Below are 23,278 nucleotides of genomic sequence, written 5' to 3' on the forward strand. Positions count from 1 at the left end.
TTTTTGAAGAAAAAATGACAAGTGAAAATTTTGAAACCATCAGAAATGAAGATTCTTGAAAATAATCATATGTTGTTTTACAATAATTTGTGAAATTGCAAAATATGGTCAACGGTGTTCATTTTCACTTACTTGTTTATACTTAAGTCTTTCATTTCTACCAACATTCATCAATTTTTTTTAATAAATTTATTGGTTCCAGAAATAACCTGATTTATCTATACTAAGAAAACTTTAGAATTTTTGAAATAATAAGGATTTTCTACCTCAGGAATAGATTACCTTAGCTGTATTTGGCAAAACTTTTAAGAATTTTGGTCCTCAATGCTCTTCAACTTTGTACTTTTTTGGATTCAGGTGTCACTGATGAGTCTTTTGTAGAAGAAAAGTGTGTCTGGCGAAAATACAAAATTTAATCCAGGTATCTATGATATCTGAATTATCTATTGAAAACTTTTTGAAGACTACACTTGTTCCTTACCAAATTTTTCAAATTTTCATTGATTATTAAACTGAACTATTAAAGTCACAATTAAATACATATAACATTAATGCTAATCTAAATCAATCATCGGGATAAATATTTAATATCTTTGATCATTATTTATATGAAGTGTCTTTGTTCATTTTTTCTATGAAGTTACAATAAAAAAAGCTTTGAAGCATACATAATCAGCAACAGCGTGGGTAACTTAATTTATTTTCATTTTTCTGAACATAAAATATGTGCATATATTGTACGACATTATATACAAGGTTATAATACCGGTAGTCAACATACACTTTCCTGAACAATAATCTGAACGTGTTCTGTAAAACAATGTGACCTACTGGACACAAAACTAATCTATTCAATTAATTACCTTTCATTGACTCTGTTATACATGAAACAACTTGTTTATATAAAACATCAGGGACCATTTCTGACCAACCAGGTTTTGGATGTAGTAATTCAATCTGAAAAGTTACATTTGCCATGATTTAATTTGGATAGTAAATAAGAATGTGGAATTTAAAACAGCAATCTTTAAACTGAAAATTATGCAAAATGTTTAATGTAAATGAAAAATGATTTGATAGATCACCATAAAGAGGGGTGGGACAATACGATTTCCATAGTAATAAGATTTGCAAATTAATATTAAAATCCATACCAATTATCATTGACTGAACATTAGTTGGTTCATCTTACACTTCCCTTATCAAAAACTTTAACCTTTAAACTATGCAAAAGTTTCATGGAGGGACTCCCAAAAAATACAACCACATTCCAAATGTCATTTAGCTACCGCTAGTGGGTTCCAATTAAACTGACCTTCCGGTAATCACAAACTAACACATTGTTGAATCAGCCACTGCTGACCACCAAACACAGTGCACCAAAGTCTTGCTTGCTTTACAAAAATGTAGTAATTCAAACAACAAAAAAGACAAGATAATACTTCTGAACATTTAATGTAATAATGTAAAACACCACAATGAGTCATCACAAAATACTTACTCCATGATGCTCAGAAGTACATATGATGAAAAAACAGCTATAATCAAATCAGTTTGCACTAAATATATTAAAAGCAAGCTAGGGTTTGGGGTGTTCAGATGTAAGATACTATAAAAAGACTGTTAAGTTGAGAATCAGATTGAAGTTTGACTATCAAGTCAGAGCTTCATGACCCCACATAATCATCCTGACAACTAGCCTGTTTATCTCTAGTAACTTACTCTTTTACTACTAGAGCCTCTTATACATCCATTTTTATCATATATGTGGCTCCTTAAGCTGGTCGTTCCTATATCAAGGGAGATAATATAAGGATTTTCAATTGTTTTTTCCTGTTTTACATTATCTGATTTTGCACCAGGAGAAGTTCTATCCTGTAGGAAAGAGTCTTTCGACACATTTACATAGTTTTCATCATCATCATGAACCTTTTCATCATTTTTTATTCCAAAACTTTCACTTGATTTTTGACTATCTTCATGACCTTTCCCTGTAGAGATATCTTTTGCTGACTCCATTGGTAAAATTTTCTGAAAAAAACCCAAAAGATAACAGTGATACACCGTGGATAAATTTCTATTTGTTTATTGAAACTTGTTTCAATTACAACATCTACCATTGAAATTTCCTCTTCTGTTTTGCAACTGAAAAATATGCTCATAAACTGGATATTTTGAAGCTGGAGGTTTTTAAATGGCTAATTTATTAAATCTTTATGATAAATTGCATAAACAAAAGTTCATAAAAAAGGTGGTACACTTGGTTTGAGAAATTTCACAGAAAAAAAAAATATCTGTCAAAATAAAATTTTGATTGTTGTTGTTATGGCTGCATGTATATAAAAGGAAGTATATATAATTGGTCTTGTGGAAGCATGCTTGCATAAAGTGCTGGAGGTTGTGGATTCAATCACCTGCCGGGTGAAACCAAAGACCTGAAAATTGTCATTTGCTGCCTGTCTGCTAAGCAAGCCCTGTTTAGGTGTAAGAGAAAACATTTGTCATATCTCAGTCAAAATAAGTCTTCTAGGTAGGGTGACATGCCTTTTAATTTTGCCCTTTAAATCAAAATCTACCAAATAAAATCTGTCAGATGTGAAAATAAAATCAGTCTATATGTCTAAAAGAAAAGTGCACCAGTCTTGTGTTTGTACAAAGATAGTTCTGATATATATGCATTTTATAATGAATACGTCAATCCATCAATCCATCATTGATTATATTGATGAATACAGAAATAATAACATAATTCATTGATAACATCTTTTTAGGTTTGATGGACATATTTTTCAAAATACCATTCAATGGATTTTCTGTGAAGACCATCTGAAAACCTCTGAAATTGAGATGCTTTTTATCACATTGAGGCTTAGGCCTAGAAAAATGTATCCATGCAAATAAAATTGGAATTGAACATGTATAACAATATAAAATATTGTTAGAAATAATAATCCATTTTTACCACAAATACTATTTTTATTTATTTATAGGAAACCTTTTTCATATTCTATCTTAATCCTTCCTTGTAAAGAAAGTAGAGGCAAACAATTTTTAAGGGAAAGTGAAAATAATAATATTCAAGGATAAAAATCAGGTTTCTGGATAAATCTTCAAAACAAAGAGATGTAAGTTCAATTATCTATTAAATGACAATCTTAATAGACTAAGAGTTCATCATTTCAGGTTTAAATAAGTCTTGTATAATAATTATTTCAATACATGTATTATCAACAGTTACTACATGAATCCAAAATACTTCTATTGTGTGTTTGTAATCCTGTGATGTCTCCAGAAACCATTGATGTTATATCTTGCAACCTTTGTGAGATTTGAGATACATTTATGTATATATGATCCATAGGCATGATAGGGAACCCAACAATGTTCTAACAAATTATTTATCTTTCTGTAAGACTGCGTGAGTGGAGTCAATATGGTTAAGTTGTTTATAAATAAACTAATGTTTCCTCAATCATATCAAAATTTTACATTTGAATTGGTAAGAAATAATTAAAATAAAACAAACTGTCACTATATGTTCTAAATATATAAATATAGTTGGGTTTCAATTTATCAACATACCTTTAAAATCTTCCATTTATGATGAGATTTGCTTGAAGGAAACATTTCTCTTATCATGAAGTTACAAATTTAAACCCATAAAACTTTTAAAAAATTTCCTTATAGCCATAATACATTTAATATGAAAGTAAACTTAGACAAATGTATCTTTATTTAGATAATGATAATAACATCCTGGAAAAAAATTAAAAATATTAAAAAAAAAGATTATTATGAAATGAGCTAGAAAAATTAAAATGTGGGATATACCATGTATGTCAATGAAACATCAAACCAATGACAAAAAAGCCAGAAGACAGTCTTTAACAAGTAAGTGCCTATGGTATGTCAGGCTATAAAATTATTCTTTGACTAACAGTATACTTACAAGGAAAATTGGATGTACTCTTTTCCTCAATTTGCCAGAAATTGTTTTTCTTAAAGACATTATTCCAGGTATTCTTCAATGATTGAAATTTATAAATAATATCTACTTCAACTCTAACTGTTATGATTGTCAGCAATGTCTTAGGCCATCAATAACATTTTTTGTAAATTGATGAGATTGAAAATCATTTTCATCAATCAACTTAAATCATTAGTGATATATCAATAATGTAAAACATGTGGGTTTTTTTTTTAATATATTAAGCTTAAATATGTATCTGGTATTAAATATAAAACATAAATCCTACTTTTAATACATTTCTGTAATTCCTATATATGTAATAGTAAGTGACAGTTTATAAAAATCTTGTTAATTAAATGTGTGTGGCCTTTTAATCTAATGATCAATATCCTTATGCATTAAACCACTTAAATCTAAAATAGTTGAGGTATTGTTTTCCTCTGTTATATAATTATTATTTACTTTTTATCATTAAACAATTACTTATAAATACTAGTAGTATAATTTATGTACACAACATGTATAATGTATTATGTATGTAAATTTATGTTGGAAGTAAATAAACCAGGATTATCCTTTGACTGGTGATGTACATGACTATGTAATTACTTATCTATCAGTTAATAGTTCTCATAATGGTCTCATACACCAAAACAATGTCCCTCCTAAGTGAAAAAACAATCAGAGACCAGACTGTCATAGAGATGTATTATACTGTACAAGAGAAAGGCATTATTGAACATTTTACAGAAATATCATCCAGGGTTCCTGAAAAACAGACCATAAGACAAAAATATTGAATTCAAGCACGACCAATGTAGTCCAAATGTAAGCGACCAATATAACACAAAACTTAATTTAGACTAAGAGGATAGAACAAGGGCGCAGAAATTTAGATGAAGAGGATAGAACAAGGGCACAGAAATTTAGACTAAGAAAATGATGAAATGTTTAGCAGGTTTTTAATTTTTTTCTTGCAACAAGTGATCAGCAGTACCTGCTTATTCAATTAAGCTGATGTACATAATATGTTGTAAAACATTTAAAAAGTTTGACACTTTCTTGTAAAAGGGAATGGAATTAAGCATCTTCATTCATACACAGCTACTTTTGCATAGGTACTATTTCTGTACTAAAAATCTGTAGTACTGGAAATTTACTTTTAATATTCAGTACTATTTTGTTACTTTAAAATTATTGTAATATTTAGGTACCTGTATTTAACAGTACTTAACTTGTACTTCAAATTTAGGTACTACATATTTTTGGTTACTATCGTTACGTTTTCAGCATTTTGAAAGTTTTTCTATTTCAAATCTCTTAAAATTATGATTTTCAAACATGGAATATTGTATTATTTCTGTACCAAAATATTTAGTACAAATCAAGTACTGTTAAATACAAGTACCTAAATATTACAATAATTTTAAAGTAAAGAAAAAGTACTAAATATTAAAAGTAAATTTCCAGTACTACATATTTTTAGTACAGAAATAGTACCTATGCAAAAGTAGCTGTGTACCCATCATCATTATTGGTCAACCGTCTCAGATAAGCTGATTTAGAAATATCCTGATAAAAAAGAACACCTGAATCCATACCAACAGACAATTTTTTATAATAAGTTAGAGAAGGGAAAAATAAATGTAAAATATACATGCATTAGTTTGATATGCTTTGTGTTTCCTGTGTTTTCCTGATAATTATTTGATATAAATCATGCTTTGTCTGTTAACAACAGATATAACTTTTAATGTAAGAAAACTAGAATATTTGCTATAAATCTATTGATGACACATAATCCCTACTAAGAAACCCTATGATTACCGGCATAAGGATTGTATTAGAAAGACAGAGAACTGCTTTAAAAAGCTCTTAATTTTAAAACTGAAATCATCATAACTTGCTTACATTTTAGAATTTTGCTGGTCAGCCCCCAACTAGAGAAACAATATAATTATTGTTCATTATTATATAGACTTTTTACACGTCTAACTCCAAATGTACCCTTGTTTGGGAGCCCCTCTTTTTCAACATCCTGGATCCACCCATAAGTATGGCCTTCAAGTTAGGTGGTAACGTTCTATACCAGAGTGACATTCAATTTATGTGAAAACTAGTTCTCCATCAGAGAAACCTTCACGATTTGTGGTACATTGTAACTGGTTATCTACCCGAGTGACCTTCAAGTTTATTGATAACTGGTTTTCCACCACTTTGACCTTTAAATTTAGTGAAAAATTTGTGGTAGCTGGTTTCCACCAGAATGACCTTCAAGACAGGTGGTTACTGGTTATCTACCAGTGTGATCTTCAAATTAAGTGGTATTAAACTGGTTCTCAACCAGCATTGCCTTCAAATTTGGTGGTAACTGGTGCCTTACCAGTGTGACCTTCAAGTAAGGTAGTAGCTGGGTTCTACTAATATGACCTTCAAGTTTAATGGTTTGTTTTCTCCACCAGAATAACCTTCAAGTTTTGTGATAATTGGTTTTCCTCAAGAGTGACCTTCAAGTTTGATGTTAACTGGTTCTCCCCAAGAGTGATCTTCAATTAGGTGGTTACTGATCATCTACCGGTACCTGTGTGACTTTCAAGTTTAATTAATGGTAACTGGTTTTTAACCAGAATGATTATCTACCAGTGTGACCTTCAATTTTAGTGGAAACTAAATCTCTACCAGAATGACCTTCAAGTTTATTGCTAATTGGTTCTCTACCAGTATGGCCTTCAATTTAGATGGTTACTGATTCTTCAACAATTACAGTGTTATCTCAAGTTTGAAAGTCTAAACCCTACTGCACTATCATGAACAATTTTACAGGAATAAATGTAGTAAGAATTACTGTGGATTCATTTATTTTCATGATCTCAAATTTTTGGGGATTGAAGAAAACTTGCATTTTCATGGATATTAGATTTTTGGTATGGCCAATTCTGCTTTAATTGATAAAGAACATTTGTAATTCTTTATATATTGGAATTCATGGATCCTGGGTTTACCAGGAAATCCTCAAAAATAGGTAACTAATTAATAGTAATGAATCCACAGTACAAAAAAAAGTTATAAATCAAAATAAATAAAAATCTAGCACAACTAGACAAACTTTTATTTATAATTCCAGTGTTATTCAACATGTTGAACGTAAAAACATCTTTAATCAAACATTGCAAATTGCAGGTCCAGATCAAAAACAATAAACATAATAAAAGAAAAGTAGATATTCCACTGACAAGCCCTATCAATCAATGGACACTCTATCAGATGGTTGGATCAATTCTTACTATAATCAAAATTGCACAGACATAAGGGAAGATTCTAACAAAAAGAATATGCACATTTAAGACAAAGGTACTTTGGGTTCTCTTTTCTAGCATAGAATACAATTAAGAAATAATTTCATATTGTGCATACAATTTTTGCAAGTTTCAGTTGTGTTTTTAAAAGGATAAAGAAAACCTTCAACTTACTTTTTCTTGAGTTTTTATATCTATATAAGGATACAAAATGTCCACTGCTACCAAAAAAAGATGATTTCATATAAAAACTTAAATAAATTTTATGTAATAAATTTTGTTATTTCAGTTCCAACTAACAGTCAGGGTTCTTACTTAAATGAGCGATTTTCAAAATCACTGATTCAAGTAACATTAACTCCATAAATGTTGGAAGTAAGAGTTGTCTTTATTTAATAATCACCTACATGTATCTAAGTACATGTAGTACAAATTAATCACTTAAAGAAGTGATTTAATTTTATTTTAGCTTTAAATATAGAATACTAATGATCCAGGGACTAATTATGTTTCTTAAATTATCAGAACCAACATCTGTGTTGATAGGATGACCAGGTCATTTCAGGTGATGACCTTGTACTGAATCTAGGATAATGACATAAAAATCACTTGTTTAAGTATCATACCTCAATTTCCTTCCCAAAAATCACTTCTTTAAGAATTATTATTTTAATAACCCCCACTAATTTCAACACCCCCAAACAGTAAAATTTTTATCCTGGAACAGTCAAATTTTATTACATAATCTAAAAGATGAAACCTTGAACTTTACAAGAAAAATACTCCCACTGCTGGGGAAAATCTGTGAAGAAAGTATCAGCACATTATGTAAAGCCATTATTATAGCATTTTTTCAACTAAAATAGAATTTACAGAAAAATGATAGCATAAAAGGCATAAACCTTGCTACTTAAAAAAAGCAAAAAGTTCATTTTTTTCAATTTTGTGACAAAATTTCGAATTTGTTACTCTGATAGAATGAAATTCAAAACAGTGTGGCTGTGACCATTGATTGACACATTAAATTCATCCATTGACTGGGTCAATTTAGGTGAACGTTTGTATGTAACGACCCCTGCTTACTATGTACTTTTTAAAGACACTTAAACTATGGGGTCACCAAAGGTTCTCAACATCTTAATAAAGTAATTCGAAAAATTAATCAGAAATAACACGATGTTTTGATTTATATCAATTATATAAATCAAAACATATAGGTTATTCCTGATTAATTTTTCGAATTATTTTATAATTAAAGCCGTTAAGAAACCTTTGGTGACCCCACAGTTTAAATGTCTATCGTAGGTACGTCGTGAACAGTGGTCGTTACAGACAAACGTTCACGTTAATTGTCCCAGTCAATGGATGAATTTAATGTGTCAATCAATGGCCACAGCCACACTGTTTTGAATTTCATTCTAAGTGATTTAAAAATCACTTATTTCAAAAAGTCCCCTGACAAATGCCTGACTGACTAAGGCACATGCTTTGTAAGCTATATCACAGTTTAAATTTCATTTTTATTCACCACTTTAACAGACTTATCTAACAAGTGAATTTTATCCATAAGGAGTACAAAAATATCACTGTTTCAACAAGAAAAAGTACATCATGTATATGTATTTGATTTTTACTAGTTGAGATAACCAATTAATCAAGAGAGGAGGGTTGGGTACTCAAAAACCAAAAGCAAATTTATTCCTCTTATATATACATTGTATGTATAAATTTAACAACTTGTCTAAAAGCAAGATGATTTAAAGCTTGACATTTGTAGACAACAATTGCTAGCTGGTTTAGTAAATATGATGAATTTGTTAGAATCAGATTTACACAATTGTTAAATATCTATTACTTGATTTGAAATATAATATGGGGACGAAGTCCCAAATAACGGTAGAAAAATCAATAAGAGATTTTGAATAAAATGTATATTTATCAACATATCAACAAATATAGGAAGGAACTCAACACCCAATCATTTTTAATGATTGTTTGATATGAAAAAAACGTTACCTGGATAACAAAAGAGGGACGAAAGATACCAAAGGGACAGTCAAACTCATAAATCTAAAACAAACTGACAACGCCATGGCTAAAAATGAAAAAGACAAACAGAAAAACAATAGTACACACGACACAACATAGAAAACTAAAGAATAAACAACACGAACCCCACCAAAAACTAGGGGTGATCTCAGGTGCTCCAGAAGGGTAAGCAGATCCTGCTCCACATGTGGCACCCATTGTGTTGCTTATGTGATTACAAATCCGGTAAATAGTCTAATTCGGTAGGTCATATTCATGAAAGGGAAGGGGATTGTAGTTACGACGTAAGGAACATATCCCATATCATTTGTGAAACGGTTATTCCATAACGGTCAACCAACTCGTGATGGCGTCTGTAAAATTTACGAAGGGATGATTTCAACTTCACCATTTGGAACTCTGGGTTTAATAGCTTTCTTGTGAGCAGCAAACCTCTATCAAGAAATTCATGATAGGAAATGCAAGCACGGGAATATCGTATCAATTGGGAGATATATACCCCGTATGCAGGTGCTGCTGGAATGTTGCTACTTAGAAATGGAAACGTTTCTTTGTTTACATTGAATATGAGGTCATAACTTAAATAACGTCACAACTAAACCCCTAACAACAGAACCAACATCGGAAATGTTACGGTATTTCCGTTTCTTTTATCAACATGTTTGAATTAAAAAAAAAAAAAATTTAAGGCTTCGTCCCCATTCTCAGGTAATGCCTGCCTCATATAAGGCTTATAATTCATTGTGTGAGAATAAAAATACTCAAAAGCTACTGAATTACATTGTTAACATTTCACAAAGAAAAATTACAAAAATAACATTGAAATCGTTTAAGACAACGATTAGTCCGAGATTACTCTGACGTCCAACGGCTGTTTTGCCAGACAAGCTGGGGCCGTGGGCTTGTCTGGCAAAACAGCCGTTGGACGTCAGAGTAAATATTATCTCGGACTAGACAACGATATACACTATCAATATTAATCTATTTTCAGAGGTTGAATGGAATAAGTTAGAAATTACTTGATAGTACTTCAATCTTGTTTTGTCTACCATTTTGTCCAATGTACGAAAGTCACATGACAATATAGTTTTGGTAACGTATGCGGAGAAAGATGAAATGTTTACGGGTTTCTCATCAAACGTTAAATGCCGTATTTTCTATATAAAATGACCGTGAAAAAAATATTTAGTATTGCTTGCATCCAGTCGTCTCATATCTTTAATAGATCTGCGTCTATTTACTTCGAAAGAGCAAATTTTCCAAAAAAATGCCGTATTTTCTATAGAATAGAATAGAATACAGTATAGAATAGAATATTTTTATTTCCCAAATTACAGGGCCCATAAAGGGCATAAAATCAGATACAATATTGATTTACATAATTGGTAACAACAACAATAGAGGCATATACATATTATATATTTGGAATATAAGCATTGGTCAGAATCAAGCTAAAAACCACATACATTGTATATATTGTGAATAAAAGAATAATAAAATTATATTATACATGTATATGTATTTATTCTCAAATTATTCACTTGACTTAGTGTCAGTGTTCATACCTAGCTGATCTCCTTAATTCAAAACAGTCACAAATATAACAGCCATTAATAGAATTAATCAAACATCAACAAGTAACATATTAGTAGGTGGCGATTTTAATCTAGGCCACATTGACTGGTCTGTCCCTGAAGTAACACCTGGGAAACCAGATCAAGAACAGCATAATTCACTCTTAGAACTAATATACGATCACAATTTACATCAAATAGTGAACATACCTACACGAAAAGAACGAATTTTAGATTTAGTACTAGTCAATAATCCATCCAACATTAACAAGGTCAGTACACTACCACCAATAGGCCTTAGTGACCACGATATTGTCTATGTAGAATCTGACATCTGGCTGCGCAGGGTGAGAGAAAAACCTAGAAAAATCTTGAAATACAACAAAGCTAACTGGAGTAACATCAAATCAGATCTAGAAAAAACATACAAAGACCTACTAAACCTAGAGGACAAAACAAATGTAAATGACATGTGGAACACATTTAAAACGAATCTTTCAAAATCAGTGGAAAACAACATTCCCCATAAGTTCCTAACATACAAAAACAGACTACCTTGGATTCACAACAATCTAAGGAAAATGATCAATAGAAAAAACAAGCTCTATTATAAAATGAAACAAGACATCAAGTATGCTGAAAAGTACCGACATCTGAAAAAACAAGTACAAAAAGAACAAAGAACTGCATACTGGGGTTATATTGAAAAAATGATCTTAGACCTACCCATAAATGAACCAGACCAACAATTCAACAATCAGTCTAAACCTAAAAAGCTATTTTCCTTCATTAAATCACTGCGCAAAGATAACACCGGTGTTGCACCTCTAAAAAAAGAAGGACAATTAATAGCTGACACAAAGCAAAAGGCAGACATCCTCAACACACAATTCCAATCAGTGTTTACAACAGAATCAAATAACACCATTCCAGACAAAGGTCCTAGCTCACACCCTGTGATAACATCACTTGAAATATCCTTACCTGGTGTCAAGAAACTCCTACACAATATAAACCCACATAAGGCAACTGGCCCAGACAACATCAGCGGCAGAATACTTAAAGAACTCAAAGACCAAACAGCTCCAATTCTCACACTTATCTTTAAAACATCTCTTGAAACTGGCATTACACCATCAGACTGGAAACACGCCAATGTAGCACCAGCATTCAAAAAAGGGGAAAAATATAAACCAGAAAATTACCGCCCTATATCATTGACATGTATATCCTGTAAACTTATGGAGCATATCATCACAAAACACATCATCAACCATCTTGAAAAGAACAACATACTGTATGACCTCCAGCATGGCTTCCGTCAGTCTAGATCTTGCGAAACACAACTCATTTCATTCATTCAAGAACTTGCAGCAAATAATAACAACAACACTCAAATAGACTTAATTATAATGGACTTTGCCAAAGCCTTTGACAAAGTCCCTCATAAAAGATTACTCTATAAATTACACTATTACGGTATCCAAAATGAAACTTTAAACTGGGTCTCTGCATTCTTAAATGACAGAACACAAACAGTTGTCCTGGATGGAGAGTCATCTGACCTAGCCCCAGTCACCTCAGGTGTCCCTCAAGGCACAGTTCTGGGCCCAGTATTATTCCTGGTATACATTAACGACCTACCAGAATACCTATCATCCAGTAAGCTCAGACTGTTTGCCGACGACAGTATCATCTACAAAACCATCAAATCTCAAAGCGACTGTGATGCACTACAGTTAGATTTAGATGCAGCTGCTAGGTGGGAGCAAGACTGGTTGATGGCTTTCCATCCAGACAAATGCACAGTCCTTACAGTCTCACAGAAGAAAAACCCATTTAAACATGACTATATCCTTCACAATCACAAACTGGAACTTGTCTCTTCGGCTAAATATCTGGGCATTACACTTCAAGCAAACCTAAAATGGTCTAAACATACAGACAACATCATAGCTAATGGCAACAAATCTCTGGGCTTCTTAAAAAGAAACTTAAAAACATCATGTCAGAACATCAAAACTCAGGCATATCTGGCACTAGTCCGTCCTAAACTGGAATATTCATGTTCAGTATGGGACCCTCACACAGTTGAACAAACCTCAAAAATCGAGATGGTCCAAAGGCGAGCTGCCAGATATGTCTGTAACAGATACCATAACATCAGTAGCCCGACAGATATGATAAACACCCTAAACTGGCCAACTCTACAGGAAAGAAGAACTCGCACAAGATTAATAATGTTCTATAAAATAGTACATCAAATCGTAGCTATACCATCGGCTATTCTCATACCATCAGACAGTAGAACACGCAAAAACCATAATTATACTTTTAGACACATTTCAACCAAAAAAGATACATATAAATACTCATTTTTTCCATATACCATAACTCAGTGGAACTTATTGCCAATGCAAACAGTCGCTGTCGCCACAGTCGACACTTTCAGAGAACAGCTCACACCAGCTGTTCTCCACAAATTCATCTAACTCATTATTAGCCTATGTACATAGTTTTAATCACAATTTTAATAAATTATGCACCTCAAATTTATTTCCAAATATTTTTGTTTTTGTTTTGGCCCTTTTGTTTTTGTAAATATATATATATAGGCCACGCTGCGCGCGCAAACAGTAAATAATCTTCAGATCATTGAAGGACTACTGAAAACCTAAAGAAGAAGAAGAAGCCAAGTTTTTCCATAAGAGTAACATTTTCTTGGGTCAAGAGCCATAAAAATGTAGAAGATTTATTTAAATTTATAAAATTACAACAATTGTTAGAAATGTCTTTAAAAAAATCGTCCCTTTGAATATCATAAAGAGGGCATTATATATAAAAAGTAAAATCACAAAAATACTGAACTTAGATGAAAATCAATTCGGAAAGTCCATAATCACATGGCAAAATCAAATAATAAAACGTATCAAAAACGAATGGACAAGAACTGTCATATTCCTGACTTGGTATAGGCATTTTCAAATGTAAAATGGTGGATTAAACCTGGTTCTATAGCGCTAACCCTCTCACTTTAATGACAGTCTCATAAAATGACACGGTGAAAAATCACACGCACATCTCAGGCAAAATAAGAGTAACAAAATGCTTTCGCCATTGGTCTTTCAGTAAATGAAGACATTTGTAGTTATTAATTTCTGAGATATAATATATATATATATATATATATATTTCTTATACTATTCCAAGGTTGAAAAAATACACCGTGGCATATTAAGTATTCATTTGCCAACGGATTTTCGAAGGTTCTTTGTTTTAAAAATATTTCCATTTTTCTTTTGACCAAATTATAATATTTAAAGCAAACTTTGATATCGAAATTTCCGTAGAATTTGGAATTTTAAACAAAACCAACAATCACAGTATATGTTTGTTTAATCAACCATTCATTTTTTACATTTTTTTTTAGTGTTTCCAACAAATACAAGAAAAGTTACAATTTTCCTTAACTTAATTTTACACCATATCAATTTTTAAAAAGACTTTCAATTTTTCTAAAAATCATTGTATCAAAGCATCGAACAAATTGCTCAAACTACAATTCTGATGGGTTATGGTAGCATTGTAATTTTTAAAGATAATATAAGGACAGATATGAATTATTTCAATAAGGGTAACGATTGGTTGTTCTTCGGTCCAAAATTTAAATAAAAACATGCATTTTTTGTAATTTTGTGCAAAAATTACCTCCAGATTGTTATGAATTTTTGTATGTAAAATGAATTAAAAAAATAAACATATTTTATTTGCTCAAAGCAAAACAGGATCAGACACAAGTAAAACATACTTATATATTAAGTCTTCTCCACAATGCAATCTATATAACAATACAAATTGAACCCGTGCATGCATCATATAATATAAATAACATAAATATTACTAAGTTATACTGAAAAAGGAGAGGGAATGATGAAATAACGATAGATATTAGGATGATGATGATGGTGTGCGTTTTACCTAGCATGTTGATACTATACTACGAGGAATCGTTTTGATCTCTTTATAAAATTGAATACTTGTTTAACAATTTGCACATTTTGATCATATGACTGAGTTTTCTTTTCCAAAAACCAATAGTTTTAAGTCCAAGTCGCAGTCTTCGGGAAGTCAGCTGAGACTATTAAACAGAATATCCCTTTCATTTAGATAGAAAGGACAATCAAAGAAAAAATGGTGCATGTCTTTAATATCCAAACAACATTATATTTTGGATCAGATATAATTTTAGCTCTTAACAAGGAGGTCATATAACCTCCTAGCTCTAAACAAGTCACAATTCATATAATCCCTAGCTCTTAACAAGGAAGTCATATAACCTCCTAGCTCTAAACAAGTCACAATTCATATAACCTCCTAGCTCTTAACAAGGAGGTCATATAACCTCCTAGCTCTAAACAAGTCACAATTCATATAACCTCCTAGCTCTTAACAAGTCACTAAACAAGGAGGTCATATAACCTCATAGCTGTAAACAAGTCACAATTCATATAACCTCCTTGCTCTTAACAAGGCACAGTTCATATAACCTCCTAGCTCTAAACAAGTCACAATTCATATAACCTCCTAGCTCTTAACAAGGAGGTCATATAACCTCCTAGCTCTAAACAAGTCACAATTCATATAACCTCCTAGCTCTTAACAAGTCACTAAACAAGGAGGTCATATAACCTCCTAGCTCTAAACAAGTCACAATTCATATAACCTCCTAGCTCTTAACAAGTCACTAAACAAGGAGGTCATATAACCTCATAGCTGTAAACAAGTCACAATTCATATAACCTCCTTGCTCTTAACAAGGCACAGTTCATATAACCTCCTAGCTCTTAAAAAGTCACAATTCATATAATTTCCGTGCTCTTAACAAGTCACAATTCATATAACCTCCTTGCTCTAAACAAGTCACAGTTCATAAATCACAATTCATATAACCTCCTTGAAGTCACAATTCATATAACCTGCTTGCTCTAAACAATTCACCATTCATATAACCTCCTTGCTCTAAACAAGTCACAATTCATATAACCTCCTAGCTCTTAACAAGTCACAATTCATAAAGCCTCCTTGCTCTAAACAAGTCACAATTCATATAACCTCCTAGCTCTAAACAAGTCACAAGTCATATAACCTCCTAGTTCTTAACAAGTCACAATTCATATAACCTCCTAGCTCTTAACAAGGAGGTCATATAACCTCCTAGTTCTAAACAAGTCACAATTCATATAACCTCCTAGCTCTTAACAAGTCACTAAACAAGGAGGTCATATAACCTCCTAGCTGTAAACAAGTCAAAATTCATATAACCTCCTAGCTCTTAACAAGTCACAATTCATATAATTTCCATGCTCTTAACAAGTCACAATTCATATAACCTCCTTGCTCTTAACAAGTCACAATTCATATAACCTCCTAGCTCTAAACAAGTCACATTTCATTTAACCTCCTTGCTCTTAACAAGTCACAATTCATATAACCTCCTAGCTCTTAACAAGTCACAATTCAAGAAGAATGACTGACATTTAAATTGAGTTAATATTTAATTCAATTTTCTTGGACCATATAAATGATGTTGAGATTGATTCTCATTTAGAATGTCGTGGTGTTTTTTAATTCTACTTTGAATCAAAATCTTTTTAGTATATGATTTAGATTGTTTTCGTTTACATATTCCAAATTGTTTTTAAACTTTAAAACTGGATTTGATACAGCAAGTGAAATAGATACAGATAAAAAACTGACACATCCTCTTTTATACTTAGGACGAGCGTGCTGCAAAATATCACAATTAATAAGATGGGGAATGTGTCAAAGAGACAACAATCCGACCATATAACAAACAACAGCAGAAGGTCACCAATAGATCTACAATGCAGCGAGAAATTCCCGCACCCGGAGGCGTCCTTCATCTGGCCCCTAAATAAATATATATATTAGTTCAGTGATAATGAACGCCATACTAAACTCCAAATTATACACAAGAAACTAAAGTTAAAAATAATACAATACTAACAAAGGCCAGAGCCTCCTGACTTGGGACAGACAGGCGCAAAAATGCGGCGGGGTTAAACATGTTTATGAGATCTCAACCCTCCCCCTATACCTCTAGCCAATGTAGAAAAGTAAATGCATAACAATAATAAGCATAATGTCTTTATTTAAAAACAATATTGCGTTGTCCTTACACGTCTTATTTCTTAACTTTCTAATCTTAATCTAAACTTTTTTTTACCATTTTATGTCGTATTTGCATTTTCTTTTATGAATAATTTCAATGGTAGATACATGCTGTACAGCTTTGTATACCACTTGATCAAAGGTAAACAAATGTATGGTGTATGCTTTTGTTACATTTACGTATATATTTTTTATACAAGTGTCTATCGAGTTTTTAAATCTTCACCGAACAGAGAACAAAAAAAAGGCGCTTTACGTTTCCATCCCAAGAGACGGTGTCACCTGTTTCAGTTAACATTAGAAAAACATATTAGCTTGAATGCTGATTGTGATTAATTGTGCAAATTTGAAAATTAATAGTCAATTAGATATCATTCAATACTCTGTTACAATGTCAATGAAACAAACTTAATGCGATTTCCTTAAATTATGTATAAATTGAAAGCTATACCGGGAATAAACATTTCCTGTATACATTTTTTTTCATTTGTCATATTTTTTTTTCAAATTAAGAGGTATAGAAATAATAATTTTAGATTTTAATCTACAATTTTAACAAAAAAGATCATCTGTTAATTATTAATTGAAAATTTAGATGAGGTTTCTGGTGCGATACATATTAAAATTGATAACAAATGCTGAAAGGACACCTTTTAACTTTTTGGATACTTTTCTCGTTGTAATATAAGTTTATTTGCTTATGATTGATGAATGGTAAATTCTATTATCATATACTTAGGCTAAATAACAAATGATTTTTACCGTATGATAATAGCATTACATTAAAGTATTTTCCATATTTTTCGAATTGGTGCTTAGCGGGCTGATATGAAAAGTTTATCACATGCTTCGATTGTTATCACATGCCTTTCCGTAACGTTATCACATGTCATTCCGGTGATACTCGGCAAATTCCAGAAAATACACCTCAATGCTACGTTTTCAGTGGAAAACATTACAAAGTAGTGTACAAAAAAATTATTTGAATACTGGAAAGTATATTGTGTAAAAGAATAAAATTAAATTAAAATTATTTTTTTTTTTAAATTAAATAAATGCATTTTTTTAAGTTTTTCCTAAACACAATTTAGAAAGTTACTTTATAAAAGTTGACTTTTCCAAACAATGTTCATTATGTATATTGTTGAATAATTTTTTTGTCGATTCGTCCATATTAAAATGTGCTTTTTTTCTATTTTGAGGCATATGATAAAAAGATTTCATATTGAATGTATCAAATTTTGGGTCCGACGTTCGTGAACTTTTTACCCTTTCAACTTCTTTTCGGGAACCACGTAAAAGGATCAATAAATAAATCTGTTATTTTTCTCTACTGTTGAAGCATATGATAAAAAGATCATAACATGTCATTTTTCATATCGCATGTATTGTCAGCCCTCAGTCAATATCAGCCCTCGAGCCATGCGGCTCTTGTGCTGATATTGAACCTAGGGCTGCTAATACATGCGATACGAAAAATGCCATGTAATAATCTGATAATATGACGTGCTTCTTTCGCTTTATAAACAACACCGTGTGAAAATTCTCGATATATCTATACTTAGCGCAGACTCAGAAATATACATAATAATGGATGTTACAATATACCTCCCACGTAAATCCACATGTATTTGAACCTATTTGCAAACGCATTGCCAATTTTATTTAGATCATGCTGTAAATTATATTTATAAACCATTTATTTGTAAATATCGCATATCTGTTCACTGTTTGAATATAGAAAATTTTATAATATCGAGAGACATCATAGACTTTGTAATATGTGTGATAAACAAGTTATTGAAGATGAATATCACTTTATTTTAGTATGTGAAAAGTATAATGAACTTCGAAAGAAATTATCAAACCTTATTATTGGAGAAAACCTTCTAATTTTAAACTTATACAACTGCTATCTGTTCATAATGTAAAGGAACTTAACAATTTAGGGAAGTTTTTATTTCTGGCCGAGAAGGCACGTATTTAATTTAATTATTATAAATGCTTAATATGTGTTATGTTTTATCATACTCTGCTGTACTGTTATATGGGTATACTTACTTATATGATTTTTTTGTCTAATTGTTTAGATGTAAATATATTTCACTGATGTAATTGAATATTTGTAATATTTATATTCTATAAGCTGTATTGCTTACGAATAAAAGATTATTAAACTTATTGAATTAGAAATTGTAATAAAACAAAAGACAAAAGAACTTTTATTCTTATTCGGATGCATTATAAAAAGAATTAGTATACTGCAACTTGTTGTCTTTATTTCCTAAATATAGTAACACAGCTATATTGTGTGCAATGTCAATTTCATCATGGAACACTTTCTCCACAAACAGGGGTTCATTAAGGGATGAAAATAAGCTTGATATTTATGTTACGATTTTAAAAGCTATCAATCATATACTGACTTAAGTTGCATTATAAAAACAATATAATTTTTTTTGTAACCATCGAAGTTCGTATAATATTGTATTAAAATGGAATTCTGAGGTAGGTTTTGTTTTATTTTTTATTCTATTGCATGATTCGCATATTATATAACTGATTTCAGCGAGTCAACATGGCAGCTCCTTCGTTACGAAATGTCAATTTTGGTGGTTTTGACGGTAGCTTACGAGGAAACGCAATTTTTGAATTTGTGAAAACGGTTCGAATTTCGTCAAATTATATTAAATATATGTTTTATTTTTATGAATTTCATGGATAAGGTCAAACCACATAAATTCAGTATTCAATCAAATAAATATTGAAGATATTTTGCAAATCTCTTAGAGAAAGTTACAGATCCCTGAGAACTAGCATCTTTTGTTTCAACATCTTAAATATAAATCCACAAAACAAAATACTCTCAGTCATGAAGACTCAGAATGAGATAGAACCATAAGTGAAACTTTAAAAAAAATATTTGTATTATGTCAGTAAACCCTTTGTAGCATTATTCCATGCAAAGCATGTAATTAATGTCTCATTTTGATCAAATTATTAATTTTACAATATCACGTTGTCTTTTGAAGAAAAAAAGTCGAAATGTTCAATTATTCACAACTTGTGTTGGCATGTGTAATTGTAAAGAAAAAGTATGATAGAAATATTAATTGTTAATTGTTTTAACTATTCACTGTACGTCTCTATAAAGGAAGTCTGGTGGATAGGGATAGCTAAATTTTATTTAAATTACAATGGAATTCAAAGGAAAAAACGATTATATGCATAATTTACTATTGCTATGGTGTATAAATGATAGTTATGAAGATTACACTTGAGAATGGAAATTGGAAATATGTCAACGAGACAGCAACACAACCAAAGAGCAGACAACAGCCGAAGTCCACCAATATGTGTTCAACGCAGCGAGAAAATCTCGCACCGGATGTGTTCCTCCTCTGGACCCTAAATAATAGTGTGTACTAGTTCAGAGAAAATGAACGTCACACTAAACTCCAAATCATATAAAGGAACTAAAATTAAAAAAAAAAAAACATACATGACTAACAAAGGCCAGAGGCTCCTGACTTTGGACAAGCGCAAAAATGCTTCGGGGTTAAACATGTTTTGTGAGATCTCAACCCTCCCCTATACCTCTAGCCAATGCAGAATAAAGAAACACATAGCAATACGCACAGTAAAACTCAATTTAAATGAAGTCCGAGTCCGATGTCAGAATAGGTCACAAATGCTTATTTAACAAACAACAAACTAGACAAGAAAAATAATGACACCTAAGACTGATTTCTTCATACTAGTAAATATGACAACTGATGTAAACATAATCAATTATTTTATAAACTTGGCTGCAACATTAATGGCTTTGCGTGTTCCCATTCAATAAAAGGAAAATCCAAAAAGCGATCGGACACACCAATTTCCTTGTCTTTTTCTTCATTTTTTTTTTATTTCATAACAGGACGACTCTAGATGTTGATTTATTTTTATTGGCTGAGTTTTTCTCATAAAACGTCTGATAAGAGTGAATTGAATCTCGTAAAGATAAGCGTATCCTCAAATCTAAGAAAGCATGTTACGACAGCCTATTTTAAAGTTAAATCAAAGTACTGAAGTACTGAACATCGGATGACCGCAAGTTCTTGTGGATGGTCAAAAGCATTGTCACAGAAAAAAATCACATCTCTATACCTGAAAATGAGGTTAATGTACAGAGACAAGTTCGTGCGTAGATGATGAATAAATGACAGGAAATTCAACATCACCGCAATAACTATTATATTGTAGTGATACATATCAGTATACACTGTTTTTTTGTTATATATTATATTAATATAACAGTTGCATGTATATATAATTTTCATCCATCTATATATCATTCTATTCTACTATTCTAATAATAGTGCAGTGCAAGTGCATGGTGGACACTCTTCTATAAAAATTCGAATGTTCTAAAAGATTGGAAAAATGAGTAGGCATTCATATTTCCCCGCAAAAACTAATTTTTCGGTACGTGTGCATAGATAATATATATATATATCTAACGACAAAACATTTTCATATTATGTTCTCAACAAAAATCTTTTCTCAATATTCATTGAAGATATGTATTTATAACAAACGATAAGGAATGTTAGTTTGCACTAGTTAATATCCGGGTATTTATCATGTTTATAGATCGGTTATAAACCCAAAACGAAAGTTACGTGTGCAAAATTTAGGCGATGGCAATACGTTTGGAACTCACTACCAGCAACTACAGCCGAGACTCCCTCCTTGGTATCCTTCACGAGGGAGCTTTCAACACTTTCTACCTAATCTGTGCAGTCCCCCTTTTGCCAAGTAAGTCAAATGTTGGACTGGAGCTGTGCCGGCGGGGATTATTTCCCTGGTTTCGCCACGGAAGCCGGATTGGTTCAGGCCAGATGAACGAAAAGCAAATGGGATTCACCCTTTTTAATATGTTGCTTTATTATTATTTTATTTATTTTTCTGTCATATACTTTATACTCGCTTGTATATTCTTTGGTTATCTTACACAATTACTCTTTTTCTTGCGCCCACCGGAGGCGTTGAGTATTGGTCAAGTTTGATAGATCAATGTAGAATGTAGATGTATACATCGGAATGACCTCACTGTCATCTCGATGTAAAAAAAGTAAAATATACTGGCCTGGGGAAAATGATTATATGTGTATTAACCTCTTTAAACTATCGACTACAGGCCATTAGCATCTAATAGTAAAGACCAAGTTATCCGCTTTTTTCTATAAAACAATTTACTATACTGTGAATTCATTTATTCTCGCTGGTATCCATTTTCGTGGTTTGAGTATTTTTCGAGGGTGCAGGATTTTGCTGTTTTCTTATTTGCTCCGATATACGTATCTGAAAGTTCATATTTCGTTTGTGGTCTTGTTTTGTGGTTCCGATTTGTGTATCCGACCAATATAAATAACGAATCCACTATAAATGGCTTTATTGTAGATAGTTTTTGATATTTTAATTGAATCATTGGTAAATATCTTCCGCAGTTCCGATGAGGAGTTCAAGGTTCACAACAAGATGTCGTACTAGAAAAAAAAACATCATATCAAAAAGAAGATATGGTATGATTGCCAATTAGACAACTCTCCACAAGAGACCTAGATGACCCAAATTAACAACTATAGGTCACTGTACGGCCTTTAACAATGAGCAAAGCCTATACCGCATAGTTAGCTATAGTATAAAAGGCCCCAAAATGACGATGTAAAACAATTCAAACGAGAATAGTTCTGAGTGTTTACTGCTTCTGTTAACTTGTGAATGGTGCCTCCGAAGATAAATGCGTTGAACGCTGGTAAAAGCAATCGAATAAGAGAATAGTAAAGGTCTGATGATCCAACTTAATATTTATTGATCATTTATGTTTGAATGTATACGGTTGACTAGCATTTAGAAATTTTAAAAAAAGATGACACATACGAATATATACAATGTCCATTCTTTATTTCATTTTTTATATGTTTTATTCTGAAAATCCTTTGTTAAAACCGTAACATATGAAGAAAATGTTCATTGAGCTCCAGATTTGTTCTTTTTTGTCTTTTTTTGTAACAGCTAATTTTTAAACCGATTGATATTGGCTTAGTAATTCCTAATATTTTGATCTTATAACAAACATTACTAAATACAAGATCAATTATTCCAGAAATTAATTGTGAATTTAACGAATCTTATCAAGTAAATTAAGA

At 31.4% G+C, this 23,278-nt stretch overlaps 2 protein-coding genes across 4 annotated transcripts in view; one reads left to right on the plus strand and one right to left on the minus strand.

The window, feature by feature from the left end:
- The window catches only part of LOC139517520 (glycerol kinase 5-like), a 32,505-nt gene extending 22,108 nt beyond the window's left edge, over positions 1-10,397 (minus strand). Inside the window, exons 1-4 of one of the 3 annotated variants that reach the window (XM_071308688.1) lie at positions 10,335-10,368; positions 7,441-7,487; positions 1,723-2,031; positions 864-957 (exon numbers count right to left, since the gene is read on the minus strand). In XM_071308688.1, the coding sequence (XP_071164789.1) occupies positions 864-957; positions 1,723-2,019 (391 nt within the window). In that variant the 5' untranslated portion in view covers positions 2,020-2,031; positions 7,441-7,487; positions 10,335-10,368. Of the gene's footprint in view, positions 1-863; positions 958-1,722; positions 2,032-3,949; positions 4,103-7,440; positions 7,488-10,334 lie in introns of those variants that run through there. The other 2 variants (XM_071308687.1, XM_071308686.1) reach the window with 2 other exon arrangements.
- Positions 1-23,278, plus strand: part of LOC139517536 (arylacetamide deacetylase-like) — a 572,982-nt gene that overhangs the window by 240,366 nt on the left and 309,338 nt on the right. The window lies entirely within an intron of this gene.

This window comes from Mytilus edulis, chromosome 3 (genome assembly GCF_963676685.1).
Source record: "Mytilus edulis chromosome 3, xbMytEdul2.2, whole genome shotgun sequence".
Classification (NCBI taxonomy): Eukaryota; Metazoa; Mollusca; class Bivalvia; order Mytilida; family Mytilidae; genus Mytilus; species Mytilus edulis.